The 24,311-nt window shown below is 39.7% G+C and overlaps 1 protein-coding gene across 4 annotated transcripts in view; it reads right to left on the bottom strand.

Moving 5' to 3' along the window:
• The window catches only part of LOC106876412 (interleukin-1 receptor-associated kinase 4), a 71,636-nt gene that overhangs the window by 5,929 nt on the left and 41,396 nt on the right, over nucleotides 1–24,311 (bottom strand). For 2 of the 4 annotated variants that reach the window (XM_089341984.1, XM_089341985.1), the window contains exons 2-9: nucleotides 22,743–23,041; nucleotides 21,821–21,981; nucleotides 18,749–18,790; nucleotides 12,658–12,708; nucleotides 9,919–10,221; nucleotides 5,739–5,870; nucleotides 4,386–4,482; nucleotides 2,147–2,258 (exon numbers count right to left, since the gene is read on the bottom strand). In XM_089341984.1, coding sequence (XP_089198110.1) covers nucleotides 2,147–2,258; nucleotides 4,386–4,482; nucleotides 5,739–5,870; nucleotides 9,919–10,221; nucleotides 12,658–12,708; nucleotides 18,749–18,790; nucleotides 21,821–21,981; nucleotides 22,743–22,921 — 1,077 coding nt within the window. In that variant the 5' untranslated portion in view covers nucleotides 22,922–23,041. The remainder of the gene's footprint in view (nucleotides 1–2,146; nucleotides 2,259–4,385; nucleotides 4,483–5,738; nucleotides 5,871–9,918; nucleotides 10,222–12,657; nucleotides 12,709–18,748; nucleotides 18,791–21,820; nucleotides 21,982–22,742; nucleotides 23,042–24,311) is intronic. The other 2 variants (XM_089341986.1, XM_089341987.1) reach the window with 1 other exon arrangement.

The following is a 24,311-nucleotide window of genomic DNA, read 5'->3' as shown; positions in this document are numbered from 1 at the left end:
ATTTGGAAAAAAAAATTATTATTATTCCAACTATCATGTGATATCCAGAAAAGATGCAAGCACACATCATCATCATCGTCGTTTAACGTCCACCTTCCATGCTAGCATGGGTTGGACGATTTGACTGAGGACTGGTGAAACCAGGTGGCTACACCAGGCTCCAATCTGATCTGGCAGAGTTTCTACAGCTGGATGCCCTTGCTAACGCCAACCACTCAGAGAGTGTAGTGGTTGCTTTTATATGCCACCGGCACAAGGGCCGGTCAGGCGGTACTGGCAACGGCCACACTCAAAATGGTGTATTTTACGTGCCACCTGCACAGGAGCCAGTCCAGTGGCACTGGCAACGATCTCGCTTGAATGACTTTACACGTGCCAGGAAGGCAACGCTGGGCACAGGTGCCATCACAATTTCGACATACATATATACACGTCGTAATTATCATCATCATTTAGTGACTGCTTTCCACGTTGGCATGGCTGGATGATTCAACAGGAGACCGCACGAAGCTTTAATGTTGTACTTTAGCATGTTTTTTTTTCATGGCTGGATGTCCTTCCTAATGCCAATCACTTTACAGAGTGTGCTGGGTGCTTTTTACGAAGGCAAAGAATGAGAATTGGACTTGTGCTAGTTGTTGACAAGTTAAAAGTATAAAAGAGAGTTAGAGATAGGTGTCTGGTTGGAGAGGAGATGCATGGCTAATTCCAAGTTGGAAAAGAAAGGAGAGAAAAGAGAGAGAGAGAGAGAGGAAGGGGAGAAAGAGAGATGGTGGTGGAAATGCATTGGGACATACCTTCGGGGTACACTGGTGGTTCAAAATAAGCAAAGTGGTACAGAGGGTATCACTTGACCATATGATCAACTAGACTATCAGATACTGTTACACATCACTGGTCACAATGCACTTTTTGCATTGTTTTAGCCTTCAACTGATGGCATCCTGCTGGTCACCCCGTCCTGGTCGAAATGGGGACTGGAGCAACGTGAAATGAAGTGTTTTGCATAAGAACACAACGTGCCACTCGGTCTGAGAATCGAACCCACGATCTAGCTATCTGGAGTGTGACAGCCTAACCACTAGGCCATGCACTTCACTATACAGAGGATATATATATATATATATATATATATATATATATATAAAATAATATATAAATATACGCATATATCCATACATATATGTACATACCTACATCTATATGTATGTACATATATGTATGGATATATGCATATATTTATATTATTATATGATCGAATGCCACGCATCCTTTTCCAAGTATATAATATATATATATATATATATATATATATATATATATATATATATATATATATATACATACACACACATAATGGTTTTGTCATTTCCATCTATGAAATCCACTGACCAAGCTTTGGCCAGCCTAGGGCTATAGTAGAGGAGACCTGCCCGAGGTGCTGTACAATGAGACAGCTCCTTTAACTGAAAGTCAACTCAATATTTTGCTGCCTAAGAACCCCCCCCCCCCACTCTTTGTACCCCTGCCAGCCTCAAAGTCCCTCCTGTAATAAAGAACATCATCAAGGATCACAAATCCTTCTTCCTTCATCATCATCATCATCGTTTAACGTCCGCTTTCCAGGCTAGCATGGGTTGGACGATTTGACTGAGGACTGGTGAAACCGGATGACAACACCAGACTCCAATCTGATCTGGCAGAGTTTCTACAGCTGGATGCCCTTCCTAATGCCAACCACTCAGAGAGTGTAGTGGGTGCTTTTATGTATTCACTCGCACGAAGGCCAGTCAGGTGGTACTGGCAACGGCCACGCTCAAGATGGTGCATTTTATGTGCCACTCGCACAAGAGCCAGTCCAGGGGCACTGGCAACGATCTCGCTCGAAAATCCTACGAAGGCCAGTCAGGCGGTACTGGCAACGGCCATGATCAAAATGGTGTATTTTATGTGCCACCTACACAAGAGCCAGTCCAGGGGCACTGGCAACGATCTCGCTCGAAAATCCTACGAAGGCCAGTCAGGCGGTACTCAGCCAAAAATATAAATAGATAAAGAAATTAATGACACCTCTCAAAAATGGGTGAGACTGAAGAGAAAAAAAAAACCTTTGTGTGAAAGAAAGCAAGTCAGCTTCGATGCTCACCTTTCGTGCTAATCTATCTTCCACAGACCCATTTGCCATATATTCACAGATAATACAGAGTTTTGGTTGGCAACAATAACCTAAGAGAGGAAGTAAATTTTCATGATGAAATCTAGAAAAGAAGAAAAAAAAAAAGAAAAAAAGCAAACAAATAATAATTATACATATTAATATAAATTACTTTTGTTTACATTTTAACCTACCAAATACAATCACACACACACACACACACATCATCTATCATTTTACTTTTTATTTGTTCCAGTTATTAGACAGCGGCCATGCTGGGGTTACTGCCTTAAAGAATTTTTAGTTGAATGGATGGACCCCAGAAGTTTGCTTTTTTTTTTTAAATAAAGCCTGGTACTTGCTCTAATGGTCTCTTCTGTCAAATTGTTGAATTACAGGGACATAAACACACCAGCACTGGTTGTCAAGTGGTGATCTGGGATAAATGCAAAACACAAAGCCACACACACATGCAAACATACATACATGTATGTACAAGCAGCTCCTTTCAGTTTCTGTCTAGCACAAGGCTTCGGTCAGTTTCTGTTCACTCACAAAGCTTTGGTCAACCTGAGGTGTCACACAATGGGACTGAACTCTGAACCATGTGGTTGGGAAGCAAGCTTCTTACCACACAGCCATGCCTGCATCTATATATATAGGTTTATCTTTTAATTGTTTCAGTCATTGGTCTGCAGCCATGCTGAGGCCCCACCTTGAAAGGGTTTCATTGAACAAATAAGTAAAAGATTAAAAAAAATATATATATAAACAAGCAAAAAAAAAAAAAGATGGAGGTAGAAGTTAAAATGTCCAAAAACATAACAAAAATAGGAAAGGGAAAAATCAATTTATTTATTTTTTAAAATTATACAAGTATCCTCGTTTATCACAGGGGTATGGTTCCAAAAGAGACACATTGATAAATGAATTGTCTCCATGCACTTAGTAAGCGAAATGATTGTCACCTAACTTACAGAGGACTCAGTTATCAGTCTCCTATTAATCATTGTAGTCTTCCAGCTGTAGACTCCACACTAAAGCAGACATACAATCTGGGGGCAGCCCTCAGGCTTGTCTGTCCTTGCTGAATCGTTCAACCCAAACTAGCATGAAAGAGGGGACGTTAAGAGGTGATGATGATGATTGTCATCATGATAAAGATGATCCTGCAGAATAGGGGTCTCTGACCGCTAGGCCATGAATGATTTGGTACAAGGCTGCACAGAAAGCATATATCTTTAAATTTCATTCCTATTCTATTGATTATCGCAGCCTGTGGAGCAGTTTTGCAAGTTCAATCTTGGACATGTTTTACCAGGACGGAATGAGAAACGAAGAGGTGACAAAAATAGCAGGCATTGGGAAGTTTGCAGGACATAGTGACCAAGGCAGATACGGTTTACTGGCCATGTGCTTTGATTATTGCAGGAGAGACATGCTAACATCATGATGGAGTGGACACTGGAAGGAGGCAAAAGACCAAGAGGAAGACCAAGGAAGATGGGGTGCAGTATGTTCCAGGATGATACAACAGCACTGGAAATTGGTCTCAGTGAAGCCAGGAGGAAGGTAAGCAACTGGGATGTGTAGAGAAAGTTTTTTGCCAGTTGTATGGACAGTACTGGAGGATCTAAAAGCTAAGAGAGGTATATGTAATAATCAAATTCTCTATTATGCTCTTTGTGTTTTGTTATGTGCATGATGCTCTGGTCTGTGGCGAAAATGTCTGGCATAAAACCATTCTGTAGTGCAACAGAAGTTGGGAGCTGCTGCAGTTGGGAATACAGGAAGGGCCATTGTTTTCTGTTCACTGATCCCATATACTGATGTGTATAATTATGTAAATTTGTGTAAGAATTTACACAGCCTCGCAGCGCAACAGTTTGTGCATTCTGGGTAGCTGAGTACTGTAGGAAGTTGCTGGAAAGAATTTTTGCGGTGCAAGCAGAATCTCCGTCTGACTGCCGACCCGTGTTATAACTGACCAATCTGTGATAAGGCTAACATGGTTTGCAATTGAGTGAACAGTGTTATTCTAGATCAGTGGTGGACGAATCAGTGATAAATGGGGCTACATGTACAACAAGATACGGAAGGCAGTCGAATATGAAACACACACACATAGAGACACACACATGCACGAAATAAATAAAATGGAGGATGTTGGGAAATGAAAGGAAAGAATTAAAAAATAAAATAAAAGAACAAAAGAAAAAGAAAATCATACTTTTTAAGTACATTTAATTCTGTTTCAAACTGTTTAACGAGATCGTTAGTTGTATCATATAGTCGTTTCACAGCTACATGTTCTTTACCTTCAATTCCTAGAAAAATAAAAATAAAAGTCACACATCACCATCATCATCATTATTCAACATCCCCTTTTCCATGCTTGCATGGGTTGGATGAAATTTGTTGACACAGACTTTTCTACAGCTGGATACCCTTCCTGTGGCCAGCCCTCACCAGTTTCCAAGCAAGTGAATATTTCCCTAGGGTCAGACATATTTTCCACAGAATATTGGAAATGAATGGACACTGCTTGTATGACAGTAACTCTCATTTACAATTATTATATGTTTGCAAGACAAAGAGACACAAAATACATACACATATATACATATACGTGTGTGTGTGTGTGTTTGTGTGTGTGTGTGTGTGTGTGTGTGTGTGTGTGTGTGTGTGTGTGTGTGTGTGTGTGTATATATATATATATATATATATATATGCAAGAATATACAAGAATAAGGGCAGAGAATCGTCAATTAATAATAGAATTAATAATTAACAATTTTGCCAAGTAGTTCAGTATGAAAAAAACCTTTATCGGTAAAACCATTTATCATCATAAATATACAGGGATTAGCATTGAGTTGCTTCTCCAACATACTGAAAATTTAGAAATAGCAGTCAAAGAACTACTGATTCTAAACTACAAATTTTTCTCTAAACGGATGGCGATATTTATGGCACACATTTCAGTATGTTGGAGAAGCAACTCAATGCTAATCCCTGTATATTTATATATATGCATGTATGTATACATATATACATGCATATATATATGTATGTATATATGTAGGTATGCATATATATGTATGTGTATATATACATGTATGTGTGTGTGTGTACATGTATGTATGTCTATATATATATATATATATATATATATGTTTAACCCTTTAGCATTCTGATTTATTTGTCAAATATAATGCTAATTAATTCACATTGTCTTGAATTGATCATGCATTATCTGGTAGCTTTTGAGATTTCAATGATGTTATTATATATTTTTAGAATAACATTGTCGTGTAGGTGTAAGAAGGTGGATCTGGTCAGTTTAAACATAAACCAGGCAGAATATTTGGGCTAGATATGGCTGGTTTAAATGCTAAAGGGTTAAGAAACACAGACAGAAAAACGCACACACACACATATGATGGGCTTCCTACAGTTTCCATCAACTAAATTCATTCACAAAGCATTGGTCTGCTTGGAGCCATAGTAAAAGCCAAACTGCCCTAAGTTCCATGCCCTAAGGACATAAAGATTAAGAAATTCCAAGCAAGCATAAACTTACCAAGATAGACGGAACCAAAGCCGCCGCTGCCCAATAGGCGACCACCATCGGATAAACTACAATCATCAAAGTTATTTGTGATTTCCTCGAGTAAGGAGTATTCAATTTTACTGAATGCTTCATCATTTCCAGCTGAATGTGAAAAAAAAAAGGGGAAAAGAAAGAAAAGAATATAGTCATGTTCGTTTGTGAGGGTAAGAAGGTGCTTGAAGGGGTTGGGGTTGAATTTTGTGGGTGCATTTAGTGACTGATCAGGTCGAACCACGTCTACACGGTTTTCTGGATGAAGACCCATACAGGCCCCAAACACTTAAAAAAGATTTTGGTGCCCCCCCCCCCCCCCCCGCCATATGTAGCTAATTCAAAATATATCCAATTAATAAACTGTTAAATGAATTTCTATTTTTCAAAATGAAACAAAACTAAGATGGAAAATAATGCTTATTTTTGTACACTTCCACTTTATTTACATTTGAAAGAAAGCTTTCCAATGCTGCTGGCAGTTTAGAAACAGAATAATGGTGGTAGTTGGGGATTTGATGGCACTGCTCTTCCTAGCCTGCCTACGTCACTCAGCCGCAGGAACCCTATTGATTTTGCAGGTTTGCATGCCCTTGCAGAGAGTTGATTGCCCTTTGCCTCTATTCTGAGCATTTTGTGTATTATAGAAATATAAGCAATTTATTGCACATAAATTTCAACAACAAAATCTTATGTGGACCCCCACTAAGTGCCTTATGGACCCAGGTTGAGAACCACTGGTGGATTAACTGGGTAGATTAACACAGGGGATTACCTCAATGTCTTGCCATTTTATGCCAAGACATCTGAGACAGGTGATGTGGAAGATCCAATGATGTTACACCACTGTATTTAGTGGCTATTATTTAAGCAATGTGTTCATCATCATCATCATCGTTTAACGTCCGCTTTCCATGCTAGCATGGGGTGGACGATTTGAGTGAGGACTAGCAAGCAAGAAGGCTGCACCAGGCTCCAATCTGATCTGGCAGAGTTTCTACAGCTGGATGCCCTTCCTAACACCAACCACTCCGAGAGTGTAGTGGGTGCTTTTATGTGCCACCGGCACGAGGGCCAGTCACACGGTACTGGCAACGGCCACACTCAAAGGGAGCCAGTCTAGCGGCACTGGCAACGACCTCGCTCGAATGATTTACTAATGTGCCACCAGCACAAGTGCTAGAAGGCAATGCTGGTAACGATTATGCTGGTGGATGATTAAGGGATGAGATAGGTGCTAATGAAGGGGCAAAATCTCTTGAAATATGGCATATATGCCTGTTACCCTTTTTTCATTTTTGATCTCCTACTCCGTTATTTTGGACAAATATATATATATATATATATATATATATATATATATATATATTGGGTGGCTTTTAAGCTAGCTCCTGTGGAGGGCTCTTCATTGGGCCTTGAGCCCAATAATGACACTTCATGTATTGAGTACATATTAAATTTTATTAAACTTGACCAATATTTTTCAGGCAATGAACAATTTTTATCAAAACAGTGATATATGTCCACTTGGAACTTATTGGAAAGCTTCATGGTAGACAATATTTTTTGTCTTCCCATTCAGTGGTCAGTACAATTAGTTTTTTTCTGTCTAACCTCTTTCTTTTTCTCTTTTTCTGTTGACCGTTTTCAATCATTGCCACCACACCCACCATTCAGACTTTTGATGTCACCACCATCAACACCTTTGACTTTGCTGCCTTCCTCCTCCACCACCATCACCACTGTCTTTCACATCCTTTACTATCACTGTCATGCTTGACCGCCTCGGCTACCACCACCACCATCGCCTCCACCTTTATCACAACTATAGCTCATACTATTACTATCACCCCTTTACCATCTCAACTGTCACTCTACTACCACCCTCACCGTTCCTACGCCTCTTATTACTCTCACCCCAACAAGAGGAGTAGAAGTATCTTTGAATAGTGGGGGGGGGGGGTCAAAGTGTGACACACTGACACAGAAATTCGTTTTGGCATTTATTATTATAGATATATACAAATATATAAAAACACTACGCTCATTATTATATCAGGAGATAAGAGTCGCACAACAAAATACTGCATCCCTACAAGTCATTAATATCATCATCACAGTACACATACATGTGTATGCAGTGGTCGTGGAAGATCTCTTGCGGCCCCATTTGATTTATTTTCACTGTCTCCTCTAAATGTGAGTAACCGTTTAGCTTCAACAGCAACAAACTAACTACGCCATCTGCTCTAAACCTTTCACCGATACCTTAACCCTCAGCCCTTAGCACAAAGGTGTTCCAGCCATTACGTTGGGTTTCATAGTCTTCTAAGCTTCATGGCAACTATACTGGTACCAGTGGCATGGAAAAAAAAAACCCGGAAAAAAAAAGAGAAGCACCTAGCACATGTTGTGAAGGGGTTGGTGTGAGAAAGGGCATCCAGCAGCACAAACCATGTTGAAATAGATAGGGTAGGGGTATGGTGGTGGTGGTGGTGGCAGTAGTTTGTTGGCACTCCGTAGCTTACGTCGTCGAGGGTTCCAGTCAATCCGATCAACGGAACAGCTTGCTCGTGAAATTAACGTGCAAGTGGCTGAGCACTCCACAGACACGTGTACCTTTAACGTAGTTCTCGGGGATATTCAGCGTGACACAGAGTGTGACAAGGCTGGCCCCTTTGAATTACAGGCACAACAGAAACAGGAAGTAAGAGTGAGAGAAAGATGTGGTGAAAGAGTACAGCAGGGTTCGCCACCATCCCCTGCCGGAGCCTCATGGAGCTTTAGGTGTTTTCGCTCAATAAACACTCACAACGTCCGGTCTGGGAATCGAAACCGCGATCTTATGACTGCAAGTCCGCTGCCCTAACCACTGGGCCATTGGGCCTCCACATGGCAGTAGTAGTAATCGGTGTGTTATATCCTTGGGTTTGTTCTCATCGAACAGATTTATGATCAAAAGCATTCCAACAATGACCCTCCATTTCTATTTTCTTACATGCCTTGCACATCATGGGGAAAAAACATTACCTGGCATGTTACTTCCTACGACACAGTGTGACAGAGAGATTAATAATGCATGGTGGTGGTGGTGGTGAGGGTGTCGGTGATGAAGGTAGCATTGGGTGTAGAGAGTAAGAATGGCATTAGGAGGGGTTGTGGTGGAAGTGGTAGTACTAGGATGTTGATGATGGTAGGGGCAGTGGTGGGGAGTGGCATTTGCTGGTGATAGAAATTGGATACACACCCACACATACATATATATATATACACACCCACACATACATATATATATATATATATATATATATATATATATATGCACATACATACATATACTATATATACATACATACATACATATACTATATATATTTACAGACATGTACATATCTATATACATGCACACATACACAGGTTGTTATGGTGGTGGTAGGGAGGGCCATTAGTTGGTGGTGGTGGTGGTGGTGGTATATAACAATGACACACAACAAAGGAAAATAAATATAAAAAAAAAACAAGATATGCATTGAATAATAAGTAGCGATTACATCCTAGTACATTATGTTGGTGAACCCAAGCTTGACATAGACAGAAGGAGATATATCTGTAGGAACACAAAGACAAGGATATATGCATATACAGCCTTGAAGCTGTTTTCGGGTTGGCTCTTGTGGTGGGCACCTTTGAGGCCATCGGCCCCACTTTCAACCTGCTTCATGGCCCTCTACCCATGTGTAATGTGATGGACTTGGACGATTTGACTGAGGACTGGTGAACCAGATGGCTACACCAGGCTCCAATCTGATTTGGCAGAGTTTCTACAGCTGGATGCCCTTCCTAATGCCAACCACTCCGAGAGTGTAGTAGGTGCTTTTATGTGTCACCCGCACGAAGGCCAGTCAGGCGGTACTGGCAACGGCCGCGCTCAAAATGGGGTGCTTTTACGTGTCACCCGCACGAAGGCCAGTCAGGCGGTACTGGCAACGGCCGCGCTCAAAATGGGGTATTTTATGTGCCACCCGCACAAGAGCCAATCCAGCGGCACTGGCAACGATCTCGCTCGAAAGTCCTTACACATGCCACGGGCACAAGTGCCAGAAAGGAATACAACAGTAAGTAAACAACAAACACATCCAACAGTCCATATAACACTTACCTATGTGTAAGTTGAGTAGTTGCTTCAATACTGCAGGTGTGTCATCGTTCTCTGTGGCCTTCTTTGTAAAAGCTTCTGCAAACGGGTTCGGCTGTCCGACAGGGAAGCTGCTTTGTTGCGCTAAACTGCTGACAGAGTAATGTAGTACAGATCTCATTTCTATAGTGGGGAGTTCAGAAACATCCGACGAACTTCGTCTGGAAGAATTATCAATCGAAGTGTTTCTCCTTTCACTATGTTCTTGTGGCAAAGATTGCATGATTCTTTTCTCACAGCAGTTTGTTGTTTTGTTGGAAGGTGTGTCTGGAAAAGAGAGAAAACAATAAACCGTATATAAGCACAGGTGGGCCTGTGTACTGAGTAGTTTGCTTCCCAACCACATGGTTCTAGGTTCAGTCCCACTGTGTGTCACGTTGGGAAAATGTCTTTTGCTATAGCCCCAACTGGATTTGGTAGACAGAAACTGAAAGAAGCCCGAAGCCTGTTGTGTGTGTGTGTGTTTTTGTCTCAGTGTTTGTCCCCCATCACTGCTTCACAAATGGTATTGGTGTGTTTACATCCCAGTAACTTAGCATTTCAGCAAAAGAGACTGATAGGCTAAAAAAAAATAATAAGTACAGGGGTCAATTCATTTGACTAAAGCTTCAAGGTGGTGCTCCAGCATGGCCACAATCTAATGACTGAAACAAGTAGAAAAATAAAAAGGTAAAAGATATGAACAGTTAGATTCAAAATGATGACTTATAGACATCAATAAGGATCATTGACAACCGATGTTGGTGTGTTTACGTCCCCGTAAGTTTGCAGTTCAGCAAAAGGACCGATACAATAAGCACTAGGCTTACAAAGAATAAGACATCAGGCTGATTTGTTTGACTAAAAGCGGTGCTCCAGCATGGCCACAATCAAATGACTGAAACGAGTAAAAGAATATATATATATATATATATATATATATATATCTATAAATGAGAATGTGTGTCTGTCTGTCTGTCTGTGTGAATCCCTAAAACTCGAGAACTACGCAACCAATTTCATTCAAATTTTACACATGCCTTACTTAGGGTTCCAGTTGTGCTTTAGTCAAAAAAATTTATTAACTTCTTGCAGAGTTCGAGCACACGGCAACATAATATCTCCTCCACTATTTAAGTATTACGTGTCAAAAGTGAAACAAAAACACTCATGTCAAATACTTTCACTTTAAAAATGAAACTATTCCACTAACTGAAACAATCACATTTCGATACTGTAGTGACAGATACTTTCATAGAGAGAGAAAGAGAGAAAGAGACAGACAGAAAGAGAGAGAGAGAGAGAGATGTATATGTACACCATTTCGATACTGTAATGACAGATACTTTCAGAGAGAGAGAGAGAAAGAGAGAAAGAGAGAGAGAAAGAGAAAGAATGAGAGAGAGAGAGAGAGAGAGAGAGAGAGAGAGAGATAGAGAGAGAGAGAGAGAGAGATAGAGATGTATATGTATACATATAGATGTACACGTATATGTATATATATATATATATATATAGATCTATACGTACATGTATATGTATACATATGTGTAGATGTATATATATATATATAGATGTACATGTAATATGTATACATATATACATATATACATGCATACAGATATCTATATATATATACACCCATCACACACACATACACATGCACACAAACACACACATTAGTCATTTGTTTTCTTATCCAAAACTACGTCAAAAGTACTGAATGGATCTTTATGAAATTTGGAAATTATATTCTTTGCATAACGGCCATAACTCCCATGAAAATTCATATATTTTTGATGTTGATGAAATTTTAACCCAAACATAACAGATGAGCATTATTTAGAAAATGATGTCACACGTTATCGAGGCTACCATTCTTTCTGGATGTGCAAAAAGGGATGAAGTCTTTATTCCAAGAATTCCTCTTACTCCATCAGGAGCAGACATTCCTTTTACATTCAGAAGACTACAATTCCCCCTTCGTGTGACTTTTGCCATGTCCATAAACAAATCTCAGGGTCAAACACTGTCTGTAGCTGGTCTTCTCTTGGAAGAGCCCTGCTTCTCACATGGACAACTGTATGTTGGCTGCTCAAGAGTGGGCAGCAAAAAAAACCTATTTGTATATGCTCCACAAGGGAAAACAAGGAACATTGTTTACAACGAGGTGTTATAATCACAACAGCAAGAAAGTATGTACATGATCACCTTCTTTTACGAAACTTCATTGACTTTCATATATTTATATTGATATACATATATATACGTGTGTTTGGGTGCGTGTGTGTATATACATTTCTATATATAAAGACGATGCGTAGTCTAGACGGCGTTTTTAGATTTCATTATTCTCTTTAACCCGGGCAACGCCGGGTATTTCTGCTAGTATATATATATAAAGTTTAAATCTAAATTTAAAATCTAGTTGTATGCTGATAAAGCATGTTCACTGCTTATGGCTACCTGGTGTCATCCACGGTAATTGCACAATCGTTGCTGGATCTACCTCAAGGATTCCTCAGAGTAAGGAACAGCACACTCTGTAAAGTGGTTGGTGTTAGGAAGGGCATCCAGCCATAGGAGTGCCTGGTGTGGTCCCTGAGCCTTCCCAGCTCCTGTCAAATTGTTCAAACCATGCCAGCACAGGAAATGGATATTATGAGGATGATGATGATGAAATATAAAGTAAAAGAGGGGAAAAAAAAAAACCAAATGACTCACCAAAATTATTTTGATTTGATACTGGTGATATTTGCCTCCCCAGATATATATCTGCAAGAGAATAAAGGTCCACTCTGAGTTTGAACGGGAACGACATTCATGAAGGAAAGAATACAATACAATACTCACTCACCCGACCACCATGGAAAGCAGACGTTAAACAATGATGAAGATGATGATATATATGTGTGTGTGTGTATATATATATACTTTATTTACAGCAGCAGAAAATATAACAAAAGACTGTTACTCGGAGTTTCACGTTCCCGTTCATCGGACAGTGCTGCTTTTAAATTAAGCATATTACTCTACCTCTGGTATTTGAGCACTCTTTTTTTCCACCTTGTTGCACATTTTATGTGCTTACTCCGGTATATATATATATATATATACACACACACACACACATACATATTTGTATGTATGTATGTATGCATGATCATTATCATTTAAGGTCTACCCAACCCATGCCAGCATGGGTTAGGTAGACACATAGGCAAAGACACACACACACATATATATATATATATATATCATATATAAATATTATAATAGTTATATACATAATTATAACAAGAGACTGGCTATAAGCCTCTCTACGTGCTAGAAATAGATGCCAAATGATGCTAATACCACCTTAGAAACTAAAAAAAATGAAACACAGGCTGTGGTATTAGCATCTTTTAGCATCCATTTCTAGCATGTGGAGAGGCCTTTAGCCAGTCCCTTATTATAATTCTGATTATAATTATTTTAATATTTGTAAAATTCACCTATAATTTTTTTATTTTCGCACTGACCCCTTGGTAAAATCATTAATGATTTTTACCCTTTATTATAATAAATAATATATATTATATATAATTACTATGGGCTTTATTAAGTTTCCATCAACCAAATCCACTCGCAAGGCTTTGGTCAGCCTGGGGCTATAGTAGAGGACACTCACCCAAAGTGCCATGCAGTAGGGCTGAACACAAAACCATGAGATTAGGAAACAGACTTTTTACTGAAAAACCATGTCTGCACCTGTGTGTGTATGTATGTGTGTGTGTGTGTGTGTGTGTGTGTGTGTGTGTGTGTGTGTGTGTGTGTGTGTGTGTGTGTGTGTGTATATATATATATATATATATATATATATATATATATATAAAATCAAAGTGTACAGTATCAAATATCCATTATGGCCGATCTTACCAATCAGTTTCACACCAGGGTTTCAACAGTGTTAGGTAACAGTCTGATTATGTAACACTGCACTCATCAGCGAAAGTGCTCTCTATTGTTGGAGGTGAATAGACACATCCGGTTTGTGGTTGCTGTGAAAACAAGTGCATTTTTTCCTGATGGTTCACATACACACACACACACAAATATGTATATATATATATAGGTGCATGTATGACACTGTGAGCTTATTGTATATATGTATGTATACATGTGTGTTTGTTCCCGACCACCACTTGACAAGTCGTGTTTGTTCACATCCCCATAACTTAGTAGTTTGGCATAAGACACCAACAAAATACATGAGGCTTAACAATAAATACTGGGGTCAATTTGTTCAACTAAAACCCTTCAAGGCATTACCCCAGCATGGCCACAGACCAAAGACTGAAGCAAATAAAAGACAACTCTGTGTGAGAGAGAGGAGAGAGAGAATATGCAGCATCACGTACATGTAAATAATATTATGGAAATCAACTTTAAAACTAATGAGGTCATAGTGATAGGAGAACAACAACAAAAAAATAAAACAAACAAATGATGACACTAATGTAGATGTAGTCCAAACAGCTGAAACCAGTGAACATATTTAAGTTAACCCTTTCGTTAACAACCGGCTGAAACCGGCTCTGGCTCTGTCGTACAAAGGTCTTGATTCCATAAGTTCTGAATTAAAATCTTCCACCAAACCTTAGTCACAATTTATGGTCCTAACATTAGCTTAACGATAACTAAGTTATTGTACTAAATTTGTTGTTATATTTAAAGTAATTGAAAGAAATATAGAGCATCTCAAAATAAATACAGTAACGAAAGGGTTAAATATCAAATGATTCATAGAATATATAAAAATTATCTAAATTAAAAGTTTCTATCAAAATTTCATGTAAATCTATTTTCCAAATATCAACTTAATATAACAGTTCTTTTATTAAATTCTTCATAATTTTCAAAATTAACCTTTTAATTACCACATTACTGTTGAAATACACTGCCTTTGTGTCAATTAATTTTGGAAAAATTCAATAAAACAGCTCACTCATTAAGCTAATGTTTAAAACATAGGCGCAGGAGTGGCTGTGTGGTAAGTAGCTTGCTTGCCAACCACATGGTCACAGGTTCAGTCCCACTGCGTGGCACCTTGGGCAAGTGTCTTCTGCTATAGCCCTCGGGCTGACCAAAGCCTTGTGAGTGTATTTGGTAGACGGAAACTGAAAGAAGCCCATCGCATATGTATATATATATATATATATGTTTGTGGGTCTCTGTTTGTTCCCCCAACATCACTTGACAACTGATGCTGGTGTGTTTAGGTCCCCATAACTTCGCAGTTCGGCAAAAGAGACTGATAGAATAAGTACTAGGCTGACAATGAATAAGTCCTGGGGTCGATTTGCTCGACTAAAAGGCAGTGCACCAGCATGGCCATAGTCAAATAACTGAAACAAGTAAAAGAATAACGGGAAACCCTAATGGAAGATTTTGATTTGGATCGTCTTAACCCCTTCTGTTAGCATATTTCTGTCAAAGAGTACTTAATTGTGGAAATCAGATGGGAGCATTCCTACAGCTTACTTGGCTGCGATGGTCTGGCCAGACTGGAGCACTATCTAGACATACCTGTCTTGGGTAGCCAGGACAGATTGGGGTACCATCTCAACCTATTTGGTAGTGGTGGTCAGACCGGGCTGGTGATGACTGTGATGTTGTTGTTGTTGTTTAGCTGTGGTTGACTATTATCCAAGAGAACTATGGTAAAAGATAGTCCTGTGACGACCGTTTTGACTATGGCTGATGAAGGCAATGATAATGAAGAAGATGATGATGATGATGATAGAGAAAACGGACTCATTTGAAGAATTGAGACAAATGAAGATATAAGTGTGAAACTGTAGGAATGTAGGTCAGTGAGCTTTTTAGAAGATGAATGAATGTAGTGTTTGTGAGGTGTGTGTGTTGGAGGGGGAGTAGTATCTGTCATAATGTACATGTGTATGTGTGACAGTGTGTGTGAGAGAGAGTGTGTGTGTTTGTGAGAGAGTGTGTGTGTGTTTGTGAGAGAGAGTGTGTGTGTGTTTGTGAGAGAGAGTGCACGTGCACGCGTGTCTGTTTGTGGTAGTGTGTGTGAGAGAGAGAGTATGTGTGATAGAGTTTGAGAGTGTGCGAAAGTGTGTGTGTGTGTATGTATGATAGAGAGAGAGAGAGAGAGAAAGAGAGTGAGAGGGAGAGAGTGAGAGACATGGATTAAGACCTTCCTTTTATTGATAAAATGTCCAATGTTTGAAAGAGGAGGGTATTTGTGCAGATAGAGAACGAGAGGAGGGGGCAATATGATGGAGTGGGGGAGGCAAGGACAGATAGTAGGACCTTCCTTGGTGTTGGATATATGTGTGTGTTACCTGTTAGAGAGGAGACAGACATAAGGCAAGAGAGACTTCTAGTCAAATAAAATCTAGTGTGAGACAGGAGTGGGAAGTGAGAAAAAGAAAGTGGCAGATAACAGGATATAGACACACACACACACACACACACATACACACAAGGTGCGGTGAATAAACTGTCGTCTAAATTACGCAAAAATGAAAATAACGCTGACATCTCATTTTAACAGAAATATTTACCAAGATTACATAAAAATATCTTAAAAATACTAAAGAGTAAATTTATTCAATAAAATCACCACTGGCTTCAACCACAGCCTCCAGACGATTTCGAAATCTCCTGCAAATCTTCTGGATGGTCTCCTTTAAGTTGGTGAATGCTGCCATAATCCTTGCCTTCAGTTCATCTTTGGTGTTACAAAGAGTGTTGTTGGTCTCTTGCTCTATGCCCTACACATAATAATCAAGGGGGTTGCAGTCTGGAGAGTTAGGCAGCCAGATGTTAGGGGTGATGTGTTTGCAGAAACTGTCTGACAGCCATGGTTAGTGTCTCCTGCTTGTGTGGCATGGTGCAGAGTCCTGTTGCCAGACATAGGGTCTTCCAGCAGCCACCCTCTTGACCCAGGGCAGCACTACCTCCTCCAGCACTTGATGTAGGCCTTCATGTTGAGTCTGAGGCCGCGTGGGAAGATGAATGGAGGCATACCGTCACCATCACTAGTGATTACTCCAAACACCATGATGTTGACTGGATGTTTCATTTTTATCACTCTTGGTACATGTCCTCAGATTGACACCCAAACACTCTGAAATGTTCGCATTGGAGTTTCCGGCGCAAATGCCAAGCAGTACAGCATGTCATTTCCAAATTTCTGGCAGAGTGAATTGTGTCACGGTGCTGTTTTTCTCACAGACAGTGCCCAAATGACTCTACTATACTGTGTAGTTGACAAAATCAAAAACAAACAATGCGCACGTGAAATTAAAAATATAAAATGGTCACAATTTACCCATCGCACCCTGTATGTAACCACACACACACACATCCGGTTGTCTGTCGTTTTTAGCACATTATAATAGATATATCATCATCATCATCATCATCATCATCGTTTAACGTCCGCTTTCCATGCTAGCATGGGTTGGACGATTTGACTGAGGACTGGTGAAACCGGATGGCTACACCAGGCTCCATGCAAATATATTGTATAAATATATTTATTATAAAGTGATAAAAGTGACAGGCAACAGAATATGTGTGTGTGTGTCTGTCCTGTTGTCTGTCACTTTTATTACATTATAATAGATATGTTAATATAGTGTATACGTATACACACATAAAGTTTATAATTCCCTATATTTGGAAAATATTTCTAATGTAACACCCATGTCATACACAACTACTTCTTGTTATGTAATTATAACAATTATTTATGAATTACATGTGTCCTAAGTTATCATCATCATCATCATCGTTTAACGTCCGCTTTCCATGCTAGCATGGGTTGGACGATTTGACTGAGGACTGGTGAAACCAGATGGCTACACCAGGCTCCAATCTGATTTGGCAGAGTTTCTACAGCTGGATGCCCTTCCTAACGCCAACCACTCAGAGAGTGTAGTGGGTGCTTTTACGTGTCACCCGCACAAAGGCCAGTCAGGCAGTACTGGCAACGGCCATGCTCAAAATGGTGTATTTTATGTGCCACTCGCACAAGAGCCAGTCCAGGGGCACTGGCAACGATCTTGCTCGAAAATCCTACGAAGGCCAGTCAGACGGTACTGGCAACGACCACGCTCAAAATGGTGTATTTTATGTGCCACCCGACTTCAAACTGCATCCAGTGATGGTGCCCTTGTTCAAGAGTTTCAGGAGTTTGAAGAGTGTGGAACCACCACTTAGCCACTATCGTTCCCAGGTGAAATGTGTATTATTATTATTGGAAGAATTGGCAGAGTTATGTATGACTGTCTTGTATGTATTAAATTTTCTCTCAGTATCCAGCCCTAGCTACAGCAGTATTGTAACATGGTGCAAGTAATTCCAAAATTTCTTTATTTGCAGATAACTTAGATATCCTTATTGAAATACTCTTAACTAATACCCGTATTATTAACAGTGGATGGTTAGATGATATATTTATATACTTGATATTATCATTTGGTTTATGAAAGGACTCAAATAATCCAGAATAAAGACGATTATGAGTTGTTATAAGAAAGCAAGCTGGAAGAATTGGTATTACACCGAATGAAATGCTTAGCAGCATTTCATGTTTTTGCATTCTGAGTTAAAATAATAATAATAATAAATTCTTTTTATTGGCCACAAGGGCTAATATAACTCAAAACATTAAAGGACAGCACAAGACGATATACAAAGGGTTTTGCAAAGAAAATATCTGTGTAAACATTTCATAACAGTAATAACAATGTAACGATTAAAAATCTCCCGATAGGGGGGGAGGCAGATAATCACTTACCTCGATTTTCTCCTATGCAATTTGACTGCTTCACAGACGAACCTAAGTAAATAATAATAATAATAATAATAATAATAATGGTTTAGAAGTTTTTCCACAAGGGTAGCAATTTTGGGGGAAGGGGATGAGTCGATGTAGTCGACCCCAGCGTTTGTTTCACTGGTACTTATTTTATCGACTCCCGAAAGGATGAAAGGCAAAGTTTACCTCGGCAGAATTTGAACTCACAATGCAAAGACAAATGAAATGCCACTGAGCATTTTGCCCAGCATGCTAATGATTCTGCCAGTTTGCCACCTTAAAAATGATGAAGATGAAGATGATGAAGATGATAGATGATAGATGATAGATGATAGATGATAGATGATGAAGATGATGAAGATGATAGGTGCAAGCATGGCTGTGTGATCAAGAAGCTTATGTCATATGAATTGTGGAGAATTACAGAATCAAAAATGAGTTAACTGAGTTTATCTGATTACTGCAGAATTAAGAGCTAAGTTTATCCTTTATCTTTGACTTTATTCAACCATAAGACAGCGACTATGCTGGAGCATTGCCTTGAAGAATTCTTAGTTCAATGAATCAACCCTGGTACATTTTTTTGTTTTTAAATCCATTTTTCAAAATTAATTGAAAGCACGGCAGGGTATTTCGACAGAAATATAGTAACAAAAGGGTTAAAGTGATCTAAATTAAACCCTTCCTTCAAAATTTTGTGTTAATTTATGCTCCAAATGCCAGATTAAAAACGACAAGGTTATTTCAAAATTAACTGAAACAAAAGCTGTGTATTTCAACAGGAATCATCATCATCATCGTCGTTGTCGTTTAACGTCCGTTTTTCATGCTAGCATGGGTTGGACGATTTGACTGAGGACTGGTGAAACCGGATGGCTACACCAGGCTCCAATCTGATCTGGCAGAGTTTCTACAGCTGGATGCCCTTCCTAACGCCAACCACTCCGAGAGTGTAGTGGGTGCTTTTATGTGCCACCGGCACGAAGGCCAGTCAGGAGGTACTGGTAACGGCCACACTCGAAATGGTGTATTTTACGTGCCACCTGCACAGGGGCCAGTCCAACGGTACTGGCAATGAACTTGCTCGAATGTCTTTTCACGTGTCACTGGTAATGGTAACAAAAGAGCTAAAGTGACCTAAATTAAACCCTTCCTACAAAATTTCATGTTAATTTATGCTCCAAATGCCAGATTAATAACGACAAAGTTATTTCAAAATTAACTGAAACAAAAGCTGTGTATTTCAACAAGAATATGGTAACAAAAGGGTTAAAGTGATTTAAATTAAAACCTTCAGTCAAAACTTCATGCTAATTTTGGTTCCAAATACCAGTTTAATAATGATATACATTTTACTACATTTTTTATTATTTTCAACAAAAAAAAAAAAAAAAAAAAAAAAAAAAAAAAGACAAAGTATTTCAAAATACGATAGCAAAAAGGGTTAAGCAGGCAATTATTAATGCTGCTCGTTATGTTTCTGGGTTAGAAGGAAAAGTCGTTACATGTGTTCGTTTGCTCATTATGATTGTACAAAACACGTCAGGTCTATTATCACCATAGTAACAAAATTTGCACAAGAAATTGGATGAAATTTTTTTGAACAGCTGAAGTCTAAACCTAAAACAGCATTAAAAATGGATATGCAATAGAAAACACTTGCTCACGATGCTTAGAAGTGAGATTGAAACCAAAACCAGAGTTGCAAAGCAAACTATATAACCACACAGCCATGTTTATTGTTATTATTATTATTATTGCAAAGGCGGTGAGCTGGCAGAATCATTAGCATGCTGGGCGAAATGTTTAGTGGCATTTTGTCTGTCTTTACGTTCTGAGTTCAAATTCCACTGAGGTCGACTTTTGCCTTTCATCTTTTCGGGGTCGATTAAATAAGTACCAGTGAAACACTGGGGTCGATGTGATTGACTTACCCCTTCCCCACAAATTTCGGGCCTTGTGCCTACAGTAGAAGGGATTATTATTATTATTATTATTATAAAGGCGGTGAGCTGGCAGAATCGTTAGCACACTGGAAACAATGCTTAACGGTATTTTGCCTGTCACTCCGTTCTGAGTTCAAATTCCACCGAGATCAACTTTGCCTTTCATCCTTTCAGGGTCGATAAAATAAGTACCAGTTAAACAATGGGGTCAATGTAATCGACTACACCCCTCCCTCAAAATGGCCGCCCTTGTAGCAAAATTTGAAACCATTATTGCTAAGGCAGCGAGCTGGCAGAACTGTTAGCATGTTGGATGAAATGCTTAGCGGTATTTTGCCTATCGCTCTGTTCTGAATTCAAATTCCGCCAAGGTTAACTTTGCCTTTCATCCTTTTGGGGTCGATAAAATAAATACCAATTGAACACTGGGGTTGATGTAATCAACTCATTTCCCTCCCCCAAAATTGCTCCCCTTATGGAAAAATTTAAAACCAAGATTGGGCTGACTCCTGTGCAGGTGGCACGTAAAAAAAACACCATTTGAGCGTGGCCGTTGCCAGTACCGCTGGACTGGCCCTCGTGCCGGTGGCACGTAAAAAGCACCCACTACACTCTCTGAGTGGTTGGCATTAGGAAGGGCATCCAGCTGTAGAAACTCTGCCAGATCAGATTGGAGTCTGGTGTAGCCATCTGGTTCGCCAGCCCCCAGTCAAATCGTCCAACCCATGCTAGCATGGAAAGTGGACGTTAAATGATGATGATGATGATCATCATTATTATTGCTATCATCTTCAAGAGCCCCACAGCTCTTCAGTATCCTTCCACAAAGCCTCAGAGACCTACATGGAGTGGATGTAGGCATTTTAGAAACAAAACTGGATCTCCTCCCATCAAGAGATCCGGATGAACCTATCCCACAGCAAGAAATGCAGATGAGGGCAGCAGCATCAAGTGCCCTCATTCACCAAATGCTACGTATCAGAAGAGGTTTCATATAGCGAAAGTTTAACAAAGCTAATTGTGGTGCCCCAGCATGGCCACAGCCCTCACGCTGTAACTAATAAATGAAGAAAATAATAAAGTTTTATTATTACTAGAGTCTTACCTTTTAGAACATCGACAGCAACATAGTCTGCAGCAGCAACAAGATCAGAGTCCATGAGGGCCTTCATTAAATGCTTAATTCGAGGGTTTTGCATACCCCAATCTTCTAGAATAATCCGGGTGGGACTTTTAGCTGATCGTCGACTTCGATCTTGAATATTCCTGACAAAAGAGAGAAAAAAAAAAACACGTTAATGTACTTAATAAATTACTTACTACTTATGAACACAATTTGGAAACCCCAAACCTAAAAAGAAAAAGAAAATAACAGAGACAGGCATGCTGATTAGTTAAGAACCCTGCTTTGCCACCACGAGGTCTGGGGTTCAATCCCACTGCATGGCACATTGGGAAAGTGTCTTCTGCTATAACCCTTGGTTGATCAATGTCTTATTTGGTAGGTTGTAGCCTGTTGTATGTATATATGTATGTGTGTGTGTGTGTGTGTGTGTGTGTGTGTGTGTGTGTGTGTGTGTGTGTGTCTGTGTGTGTTTGTTTGTTCTTCCTACCACTGCTAGACAACCAGTGTTGGCTCGTTTATGTCCCTGTAATTTAGCAGTTAGACAAAAGAGACCAGTAGAATAAGTATCAGTCTGAAGAGTGTGTGTGTGTGTGTGAACCAGAGCACTGTCCCAGACATGGGAGCAATACCCCTTCGTGGGCCACACTTGAGTTTTGTGTGTATGTGTGTGTGGTGTGCAAGTCTGTGTATGGTAGTGTATCATGCTGTGTACTTGTGTCGAAAAATAACACAGCCATTCAATAAACAGAGGATAATAAAATAACTACAGGTGGTGGGTGATATTATTAACTAAAACGCCTCACGCCGTTGCCCCAGCATGACCATAGACCAACAACTGACACCAAAAAAAAAAAGACAAATAATGAAATAAAACAAAATGAAGGAACTTAAAACTACATACTGTGCATCTTGTGCCGTGTATCGAGGTGGAGAGTTTTGTTGGTCAATATGGAGTGGTATATTCTCTAGAAGTAATTCCCAAACATCGTTAGGGTCAAGGAGGTTTGATAAATGTCGGATTACAGAGACAGGTAACACACGTAATAAAGTGTCTTCGTTGACTGAAATGTTGCGATGCATGGCTTTTTCCTGAGTGAAGTTACCCCTCTGTAGGTGAAAGCTGCACTCTGTAGGTCAAGGCTACACTCTGCTGGTGAAAGCTGCACTCAGTTGGTGAAGGATGCACTTAGTCTACACAGCCTGAAAGAAAAAGAAGATTAATGTATAGCAAGATTGGATTAGATTATCCATGTTCAGTGCACTGCAGGACGAGGGTTTCAGCATGTTCTCTCCATCAACCATGGTCTGATGTGTAGGTCGTGAATTTCTTTTCTACTCAAGGCACAAGGCCTGAAATTTTGGGGGAGGGGTCCAGTTGATTAGATTGGCCCCAGTACGCAACTGGTACTTAATTTATCGAACCCGAAAGGATGAAAGGCGAAGTCGACCTCAGCAGAATTTGAACTCAGAACGTAAAGATAGACAAAATACCGTTAAGTATTTCGCCTGGCATGTTAACATTTCTTATTTATTTACTGCCCACAAGGGGCTACACACAGAAGGGACAAACAAGGACACACAAATGGATTAAGTTGATTATATCAACCCCAGTGCGTAACTGGTACTTATTTAATTGACCCTGAGAGGATGAAAGACAAAGTCGACCTAGGTGGAATTTGAACTCAGAACATAGTGGCAGACGAAATACCGCTAAGTATTTCGCCCGGCCGGTGTGCTAACGTTTCTGCCAATTTGCCACCTTGCGTAGGTCATGAATTTGACCTTCAGATTATACCAGTTTGAGGAGCCTACTTCTGACACACTGGCTTGTCATGACTTGGCAGAGGGGCACAGATTTCATATTCACAGCAAGGAGTAGTTAAGCCAAATACATTGACCCCAGTGCATAACTGGTACTTATTTTATTAACCCAGGCAGAATTTGAACTCAGGATGTCAGGATGAAAGAAATGCTACTAAGTATTTCTCCCAGCATGCTAACGATTCTGTCAGCTCATCACCTAAGATTAACATATAGTTAAATTAATGTACAGTGTGTGCTCAACCCACTGAATCATAGTCACTCAAACCAGTGTTTTGTAGAGTCCTTTAACTGATGATGTCTGTTAGCACATGTTGTGTTCCTTATCACATGTTGTATCCTCTAACCCAATCCATCTTTGTATTGTGTAGTATATCAAATGAACAGAGCACATCACCCCATATATACATATATACATACATACATATCAGGTTATCCCATAAGTTCTGTCCGATTTTACCTTTTTTAAAATTGACACCCACTACACTCTCGAAGTGGTTGGCGTTAGGAAGGGCATCCAGCTGTAGAAACTCTGCCAGATCAGATTGGAGCCTGGTGTAGCCACCTGGTTCACCAGTCAGTTCTCAGTCAAATCGTCCAACCCATGCTAGCATGGAAAGCGGACGTTAAACGATGATGATGATGATGA

Source organism: Octopus bimaculoides, chromosome 25, assembly GCF_046866305.1.
Source record: "Octopus bimaculoides isolate indiv1 chromosome 25, ASM4686630v1, whole genome shotgun sequence".
NCBI classification, from domain to species: domain Eukaryota; kingdom Metazoa; phylum Mollusca; class Cephalopoda; order Octopoda; family Octopodidae; genus Octopus; species Octopus bimaculoides.
Note: the sequence above shows the minus strand (reverse complement) of the source record. Positions and strands in the feature narration are given on the sequence as shown.